We start from the raw sequence: 10,201 nt of genomic DNA on the forward strand, positions 1-10,201 counted from the left end.
CCGGCGGCGTCCCCGGCCCCGCCACCCCGGCCTGTCCCACTTGGGCCTCGCCGAGGCCGACGTCCAAGTTGAGGGCGGGAGATTGAACCGTTGGGCCGTGCTGGACGCCCAGGCCGCAGCCCACGGCTTGGGCGCTTTTCCCGTCCCCGCCGTCGCCCGGGATGCGGATCTTGAACTCAGGGCCGAGGACGTCGACGTCGCTGGTGGTGACGTCCACGGTGTAGGCCGTCACCTTGCGGGTGACCGTGATGGTCCTGCTCTGCGTCCCGCCGGCCTCCTCCGCCACCACCTCCTCCGACTTCAGCCGCGGCTTGATCTTGGTGGTGTAAATCCTCCTGTACTCCTCGTCGTCGCCGCTCTGCAAACGAAGGCAGCGTCGTTAGCGCCGGGACGCTGCCTCCTCGCCCATATCACCCGATTGTGGAGGTTGTCACCCAGTTATGGGGGTTATATCACCGAATTATGGAGGTTAGCACCAAATTATGGAGGTTGTCACCGAATTACGGAGGTTACCAGACGGTTATCATTGAATTATGGGGGTTGTCACCGAATTATGGAGGTTAGCACCAAATTATGGAGGTTGTCACCGAATTACGGAGGTTACCAGACGGTTATCATTGAATTATGGGAGGTTGCCAGAAGGTGATCATCAAATTATGGAGGTTACCAGGAGGTTACCATCGAATTACGGAGGTTACCATCGATTTATGGAGGTTACCAGGAGGTTACCACCAAATTATGGAGGTTACCAGGAGGTTACCACCGAATTATGGAGGTTACCAGGAGGTTACCACCGAATTATGGAGGTTACCAGGAGGTTACCACCGAATTATGGAGGTTGTCACCGAATTGCAGGTGTTACCGCCGAATTACGGGGGTTACGAGGAGGTGATCACTGAATTAGCATGGAGGGCATCACCGAATTATGGAGGTTACCATCAAATTATGGAGGTTGTCACTGAATTACACAGGTTACCAGGAGGTTACCATCGAATTATGGAGGTTACCATCGAATTATGGAGGTTACCATCGAATTATGGAGGTTACCATCAAATTATGGAGGTTGTCACTGAATTACACAGGTTATCACTGAATTATGGAGGTTACCACCAAATTACGGAGGTTACCGCTGAATTACGGAGGGTACCAGGAGGTGATCACTGAATTATCATGGAGGCCATCACCAAATTATGGAGGTTAGCACCAAATTATGGAGGTATCACTGAATTATTACGGAGGGGATCGTCAGATTATTGTGGGGGTTACCACTGAATTATGGATGTTACCAGGAGGTGATCACTGAATTATCATGGAGGCCATCACCAAATTATGGAGGTTAGCACCAAATTATGGAGGTATCACCGAATTATTATGGAGGGGATCACCAAATTATTGTGGGGGTTTCCACTGAATTATGGATGTTACCAGGAGGTGACCACCAAATTATTACAGGAGTTATCAGGAGGTTACTGTCAAATTACGATGGAGGGTATCACCGAATTATGATGGGGGTTACCAGGAGGTTATCACTGAATTATTATGGAGGTTATCACCGAATTATGATGGGGGTTACCACTGAATTATGGGGGTTACCAGGAGGTTACCACCAAATTATGGAGGTTGCCATGAGGTTATCACCAAATTACCATGGAGGGGACCACCAAACTATGGGGGGGTTTAATCACCAAATTATTATGGAGGGTATTGCCAGGTTACCGCCGAATTATTATGGAGGTTACCACTGAATTATGGAGGTTATCAGGAGGTTAGCACCAAATCATTACAGAGATTATTGCTGAATTATTACGGGGGTTATCAGGAGGTTATCGCCGTATTACGGAGGTGATCGCCGAATTATGATGGGGGTTACCACTGAATTATGAGGGTTACCATGAGGTTAGCACCAAATTACTACTACAGAGGGAACCACCAAATTATGGGTGTTTTATCGCCGAATTACGGGGGCTATATCACTGAATTATCGAGGTGATCACCAGATTATGATGGAGGTTACCAGGAGGTGATCACCGAATTATTATGGGGGGGTTTATCACCAGGTTACCACCGAATTATTATGGAGGTTACCACTAAATTATGGAGGTTACCAGGAGGTTACCACCCCATTACAGAGGTATCACCGAATTATTATGGGGGTTACCATGAGGTTTTAGCACTGAATTACGGAGGTTACCACCAAATTACGGGGGTTACCAGGAGGTTGCCACCAAATTATGGAGGTTGTCACCGAATTATGGGGGTTACCAGGAGGTTATCACCAAATTACGGGGGTTGACAGGAGGTTATGATCAAATTATGGAGGTTGTCACCGAATTACGGAGGTTACCAGGAGGTTGTCACCAAATTACGGGGGTTACCAGGAGGTTGTCACCGAATTACAAAGGGGATCACCAAATTATGGAGGTTTTATCTCCGAATTCTGGAGGTTATCACCAAATTGTTGAGGCCAGAAAAGCCCCCCTGAGCTCATCAAGCGCAGCCCATGGCCCAACACCTCCACATCGGCTCGACCACGGCACCGAGAGCTGCATCCTTCAACACCTCCAGGGACGGGGACGCCACCACCTCAGTATTAATTCATTCATACTGGAATATTGCGTCCAGATTTGGGGTCCCCAACGCAAAAAGGACGTTGAGGGGCCAGAGGAGGCCACGGGGATGCTCTGCTATGGCTGAGAGAGTTGGGGTGTTCAGAAGGAAGATCTTTATAGCGACCTTCCAGGACCTGAAAGGGTCCTACAGGACTTTTGACAAGGGATGGAGCGATGGGACGAGGGGTGATGGTTTTAAACTGGAAGAGGGGAGATTTAGACTGGATTTGAGGAAGAAATTCATCATTTTGAGGGTGGCGAGGCCCTGGGCCCAGATCTGAGGCTTGGGGGACACCATTGGTGACCGGACCACGGGATCCATCCCGTCACCCCCACTTTGGATCCAGCGTTGAATGGGACCGGGCCCAAAAAACTGAGGCCTGGGGGACACCATTGGCCACTGGACCACGGGATCCCTCCCATCATCCCCATTTTGGGTCTGGACTGGGCCCAAAACTGAGGCCTGGGGGACACCATTGGCCACTGGACGACGGGATCCATCCCATCAACCCCACTTTGGCCCTGGTGTTGAACAGGACTGGGCCCAAAACTGAGGCCTAGGGGACACCATTGGTGACCGCACCTCAACCGGATCCCTCCCATCATCCCCATTTTGGACCTGGCGTTGAATGGGACCAGGCCCAAAACTGAGGCCTGGGGGACACCATTGGTCACCAGACACCAACCGGATCCTTCCTATCATCCCCATTTTGGCCCTGGACTGGGCCCAAAACTGAGGCCTGGGGGACACCATCGACCACCGGACCCCAACCGGATCCATCCCATCCCCCCCTGCACTCACCAGGACGACCTCGGGGCTGCCGGGGGCGAAGGCGTCGTGGGCCCAGGCCTGGTCCGGCAGCGGGGACCTGTCCCCCTTGCGCTGCAGACGCAGCCCCACCGCGTGGTGCCCCATGGTGGCCAGGAGCTGCGCCACCTCCCCGGACTGCAGCTTGTCGAAGTACACGGTGGCGCCCACGATCTGATCCCCTGCGGGGGGGGGAAATTTGGGGAGTGGGGGACATTTCAGCGGATGGGGGAGGCAGGAAAAAGAGACCCCCGGCCCCACCACGCGCAATGGAGGCCTTGGGTTGAGGCCCAATGTGGAGGAAGAGGAAGCTGAGGCAGCGTAAGGTGGACAAAAAGAGCCTGGTTTGGCCCCAAAACCCTTCCCAAACCCATTTTGTTCCCCAAAAAACCCTTTTTTCCCCTCAAAAATCCCTTTCCCACCACCATTTAGTCCCAAAAAACCCTTCCCCTCCTCCATATTTCCCCTAAAACCCTTTTCCCACTGCCATTTTGTCCTGAAACCACCTTTTTCCCCCCAAAAAAAACCCTTATCAAATCCATTTTTCCTAAAAAAAATACCACCTTCCCCACCACCATTTTGTCCTAAAAACCCCTTTTTTCCCCAAAAAAAACCCTTCCCAAATCGACTTGGTCCCCAAAAAACCCTTTCCCACTGCCATTTTGCCCCAAACCCCATCATTTTCCCCCTCAAAAACCTTTTTCCACCACTATTTTGTCCCCAAAACCCCTTCCCCTCTGCCATTTTGTTCCAAAAACCACCTTTTTTCCCCTCAAAACCCGTTCCCCACCACCACTGTCCCCAAAAAACCCTTCCCCACTTCCACTTTCCCCCTCAGAATCCCTTTTCCCACCACCATTTTGTCTCAAAACACCTTTTTCCCCCAAAAAAACCCCTCCCCACTCCCATTTTCTCCCAAAAACCACAATTTTCCTCCAAAAAACCCCCTTTCCAAATCCATTTTGTCCCCAAAAACCCCTTCCCCACCACCGTTTTGTACCCAAAGCCACCTTGTTTACCACCCTTTTGTCCCCCAAAAACCCTTCCCAAATCCATTTTCTCACCAAAATCCCCTTCCCCGTCTTCATTTTGCCCCAAAAACACCTTTCCCCCCCTCAAAATCTGTTTCCCATCTCTGTTATCTCCCAAAAATTCCTTCCCCACCACCATTTTGTCCCAAAACCACCATTTTCCTCCCAAAAAACCCTTCCCAAATCAATTCTGTCCAAAAAAACCCCTTCCCCACCTCCATTTATCCAAAAAACCCTTCCCCACATCATTTTTTCCCCAAACCCCACATTTCCCACCACCATTGTCCCAAAATCCCCTTCCCCACCACAATTTCTCCCCCTAAACCCCTTCCCCACCTCAGTTTTGTCCCCAAAACACCTTCTTTACCACCATTTTTCCTCAAAAAAACCCTTCCCAAATCCATTTTCTCACCAAAAACCCCTTCCCCGTCTTCATTTTGTCCCAAAAACACCGTTTCCCCCCTCAAAACCCCTTCCCCACCACCATTTTGTCCCAAAACCACAGTTTTCCTCCCAAAAAACCCTTCCCAAATCCATTTTGTCCCAAAAAACCCCTTCCCCACCACCATTTTTGTCCCAAAAACATCTTCTTTACCACTTTTGTCCCCCAAAAACCCTTCCCAAATCCATTTTGTCCCCAAAAAGCACCTTTCCCACCTCCATTTACCCCAAAAAACCCTTCCCCACCGCCATTTTTGGCCCAAATCCCTTTCCCCACCACCACTTTGTCCCCAAAACCCCGTTCTCCCCTCAAAATCCCTTCCCCACGTCCGTTATCTCCCAAAAACCCCATCCCCACCACCACTTTGTCTCCCCAAAAATCCTTTCCCACCTCCATTTTGTCCCCAAAACCCCTTCCCCACCTCAGTTTTCCCCATAAAACCCTTCCCAAACTCCATTTTCCCCAAAAAAACCTCTTTTACCACCATTTTGTCCCCAAAACCCTTCCCTACTTCTGTGTTTTCCCCAAGAAAACCCTTCCCCACCACAATTTTGTCCCAAAACCACCTTCTTTACCCCCGTTTTTCCCCAAGAAAACCCTTCGCCACCACAGTTTTCCCCAAAAAACCCTTCCCAAACTCCATTTTCTCCTCAAAAACCCCTTCCCCACCCAATTTTTTCCCCAAAAAACCCTTTCCCACCCCCATTTCTCCCCAAAATCCCCCCCCGAGGCCGCACCTTCCCTGACGACGCCCATCTTGGCGGCCGGGGAGTTCTGCTGCACGCGCCGGACGAAGACGCCGTCGTCGGTTTGGTCGATGGTGATGCCGTGGGAGCCGCTGCCCTTCCAGTTGGGGAGCAGCAGCTCCCGCGTCTCCTCCTCCTCCTTCTCCATCTGTGAGGGGGGACAGGGGTGAGGGAGGAGGAGAGGCCTGAGGAGGAGGAGGAAGGAGGGAGGCCACGAGGAGGAGGACGACAAAGAGAGGAGGCCACGAGGAGGAGGAGGACAAAGAGAGGCGGGCGCGGGGAGGGGGAGGAGAGGAGGAGGACGACAAAGAGAGGAGGCCACGAGGAGGAGGACGACAAAGAGAGGAGGCCACGAGGAGGACGAAGGAGGGAGGCCACGAGGAGGAGGAGGACGAAGAGAGGAGGCCACGAGGAGGAGGAGGACGAAGAGAGGAGGACGAAGGAGGGAGGCAACGAGGAAGGAGGAGGAAGAGAGGCCTGAGGAGGAGGAGGAAGAAGAAGAGAGGCCCGAGGAGGAGGAAGAGAGGAGGCCACGAGGAGGCGGACCAAGAGAGGAGGCCACGAGGAGGAGGAGGACAAAGGAGGGAGGCCACGAGGAAGGAGGAGGAAGAGAGGCCCGAGGAGGAGGAGGAAGAGAGGAGGAGGCACAAGGAGGAAGAAGAAGAGAGGCCTGAGGAGGAGGAGGAGGACGAAGAGAGGAGGCCACGAGGAGGAGGAGGAGGAAGGGAGGCCCGAGGAGGAGGAACGAGGAGGCCACGAGGAAGAGGAGGAAGGAGGAGGAAGGGAGGCCTGAGGATGAGGAACAAGGAGGCCACGAGGAAGGAGGAAGAACGAAGAAGAGAGGCCCGAGGAGGAGGAACGAAGAAGAGAAGCAATGAGGAGGAGAAAGAGAGGCCCGAGGAAGAGGAGGATGATGAGAGGCACGAGGAAGAGGAGGAAGAGAGGCCACAAGGAGGAGGACAAGGAAGAGGAAGGGAGGCCCAAGGAGGACAACGAGGAGGAGAGGCCCAAGGAGGATGAGGAGGAAGGCCCAGGCCTGGAGCAAAGGCCCAGGCCCAGGCCCAGAGCAAGAGGAGGGAACCACGATGGAGGAGATGAACTGGGACAAAACCAGTGCCGCCCACTGACCTTACTGGGCCACTGGTCCAGGCCGGAACCGCCCCAGGAATCCCTCGGCCTTCACGCGTGGACCTTCCGGCAGCTTCCGCGTCACCGTCCCAGCCTGGGGGGGGGGCACCAGAGGGGTCCATGGGGGTTCGGGGCCTTCCTCCCGCTCCCTCGTCCCCCTCCTTGGCCACCCCAGGGCCCGTTGGCCAATAAACCACGGCCACCGCGTCCCATTGACCCAACCAGAGGCCTTGGACCAACGCGGTCCTCGGAGGAGCTCAAAAATGGCTCTTTTTGCTGTTTTATGGAAAACAGAGGAATCTGGGGCAAAACCATGGGGCACCTGATGACGTCAGCTGACCCCAACGCCCAATTTTTGGCCACCTAAAAAGGAATCGGGGAGATTTCGCCGTTTCCGGCGAGTTTCGGGCAGGCACGGGGAATAAAGAGGAAATAAATAGAAACACTAAGTCAATAGGAAATAAATCCACGCGAAATAAATTCAAGATTAATAGATAAATCCATGAGAAATGAATTTGAAAAAGTAAATCCACGAGAAATCCATTTAAAAAAAAAAAAATCAATCGATCCGTGAAAAAGAAATGAAAAATAAATCAACCCACGAGAAATCAACAGAAAAGAAATGGGAAATAAATGCGAACAAATCCACGACGCCCCACAGCCAAGCCTCTGCTTTTTACCCAAAAAACCCCTGCCCAAATCCCATTTTTCCCCGAAGTCCTTTCTCAAATGCCACTTTTTTTCCCAAAAAAGCCTGCCCTAAATCCATTTGCGACCCAATAATCCCTTCCCAAATCCCATTTTTATCCAAAAATCCATTCCCAAATCCCATTTTCCCCCAAAACACCCTCCCCAAATCCTATTTTTATCCAAAAAAACCCTTCCCAAATCCACTTTTCCCCAAAAAATTCCTCCCCAAATTCCATTTTTTCCCCAAAATCCCTTCCCAAATCCCATTTTTATCCAAAAATCCATTCCCAAATCCCATTTTCCCCAAAAATCCCTCCCCAAATCCCATATTTATCCAAAAATTCATTCCCAAATTCCATTTTTATCCAAAAAAACCCTCTCCAAATTCCATTTTTTCCCCCAAAGCCCTCCCCAAATTCCATTTTCCTCCAAAAATCCATTCCCAAATCCCATTTTCCCCAAAAAATCCCTTCCCAAATCCATTTCTTCCCCAAAAACCCCTCCCCAAATCCCAATTTTATCCAAAAATCCATCCCCAAATCCCATTTTCCCCAAAGATCCCTTCCTAAATCCATTTCTCCCCCCAAAAACCCCTCCCCAAATCCCATTTTTATCCAAAAAAAACCTCTCCAAATTCCATTTTTTTCCCCCAAAACCTCTTCCCAAATCCCATTTTTATCCAAAAATCCATTCCCAAATCCCATTTTCCCCAAAAAACCCTCCCCAAATCCTATTTTTTATGCAAAAAAACCCTTCCCAAATCCATTTTTAAAAACCCTCCCCAAATCCTATTTTTATGCAAAAAAACCCTTCCCAAATCCATTTTTTCCCAAAAAACCCTCCCCAAATTCCATTTTTTCTCAAAAACCCCTTCCCAAATCCCACTTTTATCCAAAAAATCCCTTCCCAAATTCCATTTTTCCCAAAAAGAATCTTTCCAAATCCATTTTTACCCCAAAATCCCTTTCCCAAATCCCACGTTCCCCAAAAACCCCTCCGCAAATTCCACTTTTATCCAAAGAAATCCCTTCCCAATTCCGTTTTCCCCACAAAATCCCTTCCCAAATTCTGTTTTTTTCTCAAAAGAAATCCCTTTCCAAACTCATTTTCCCCTAAATTCCACTTTTTCCAAAAAATCCCTTCCCAAATCCATTTTTTTCCAAAAATCCCTTTCCCAAATCCATTTTCCCCCCAAATCCCTTCCCTCAATTCAATTTTTCCCCCAAAAAATCCCTTCCCACCCCCATTTTCCCAAAAATCCCTCCCCAAATCCCATTTTTTACCCCAAAATCCCTCCCCAAATCCCATTTCTTCCCCAAAAATCCCTCTCCAAATCCCATTTTCCCCCCAAAAACCCTTTTCCAAATCTGTATTTCCCAAAATCCCTTCTCAGATCCATTTTCCCAAATCTCTTTTTTCCCCAAATTCCACTTTTTCCCAAAAAAATCCCTTCCCAAATCCATTTTTGCCCCCAAATCCATTTTCCCTCTAAAATCCCTTCCCCAAATCCCATTTTTAACAAAAGATCTCTTCCCAAATCTGCATTTTTCCCCAAAACCCCTTCCCAAATCCCAATTTTATCCAAAAATCCATTCCCAAATCCCATTTTCCCCCCAAAAAATCCCTTCCCAAATCCATTTCTCCCCCAAAAATTCCCCCCCCAATCCCATTTTTTCCCAAAAAAACCTTTCCAAATCCCAATTTTTCCCAATTCCTCCCCAAATCTCATTTTTTCCCAAAAATCCCTCCCCAAATTCAATTTTTTCCCGAAAATTCCTCCCCAAATCCCATTTTCCCCAAAAAAATCCCTTCCTAAATCCATTTCTCCCCAAAAAAAATCCCTTCCCAAATCAAACTTTTCCCCAAAAAAGCTTCCCAAATCCCATTTTCCCCCAAAAATCCCTCCCCAAATCCCACTTTTTCCCAAAAAAACCTTTCCAAATCCCAATTTTCCCCAAAAATCCCTCCCCAAATCCCAATTTTATCCAAAAATCCCTCCCCAAATCCCATTTTCCCCCAAAATCCCTCCCCAAATCCCACTTTTTCCCAACAAAACCTTTTTTCCCCCAAAATCCCTCCCCAAATCCCACTTTTTCCCAAAAAAACCTTTCCAAATCCCAATTTTTCCCAACAATTCCTCCCCAAATCTCATTTTTCCCCAAAATCCCTCCCCAAATTCAATTATTCCCAAAAATCCCTCCCCAAATGCCATTTTTTCCCCCAAATCCCTCCCCAAATTCCATTTTTCCTCCAAAAAAATCCCTTTCTAAATCAAATTTTTCCCCCAAATCCCAATTTTCCCCAAAAATCCCTCCCCAAATCCCACTTTTTCCCAAAAAAACCTTTCCAAATCCCAATTTTTCCCAACAATTCCTCCCCAAATCTCATTTTTCCCCAAAATCCCTCCCCAAATTCAATTATTCCCAAAAATCCCTCCCCAAATGCCATTTTTTCCCCCAAATCCCTCCCCAAATTCCATTTTTCCTCCAAAAAAATCCCTTTCTAAATCAAATTTTTCCCCCAAATCCCAATTTTCCCCAAAAATCCCTCCCCAAATCCCAATTTTCCCCAAAAATCCCTCCCCAAATCCCATTTTTTTCCCCCAAATCCCTCCCCAAATTCCATTTTTCCTCCAAAAAAATCCCTTTCCAAATCAATTTTTCCCCCCAAATTCCATTTTTTCCCAAAAATTCCTCTCCAAATCCCATTTTCCCCCCCAAAAAAACCCCAACGATGCCAGCACCACC

At 49.3% G+C, this 10,201-nt stretch overlaps 1 protein-coding gene across 1 annotated transcript in view; it reads right to left on the reverse strand.

Moving 5' to 3' along the window:
* Positions 1-5,784, reverse strand: part of LOC104547169 (neuroblast differentiation-associated protein AHNAK-like) — a 9,678-nt gene extending 3,894 nt beyond the window's left edge. The window contains exons 1-3 of the mRNA XM_010192755.1: positions 5,628-5,784; positions 3,412-3,599; positions 41-358 (exon numbers count right to left, since the gene is read on the reverse strand). Coding sequence (XP_010191057.1) covers positions 41-358; positions 3,412-3,599; positions 5,628-5,784 — 663 coding nt within the window. The remainder of the gene's footprint in view (positions 1-40; positions 359-3,411; positions 3,600-5,627) is intronic.
* Positions 5,785-10,201: the final 4,417 nt, after the last annotated feature.

This window comes from Mesitornis unicolor, unplaced genomic scaffold, assembly GCF_000695765.1.
Source record: "Mesitornis unicolor isolate BGI_N332 unplaced genomic scaffold, ASM69576v1 scaffold4669, whole genome shotgun sequence".
Taxonomy (NCBI): Eukaryota; Metazoa; Chordata; class Aves; order Mesitornithiformes; family Mesitornithidae; genus Mesitornis; species Mesitornis unicolor.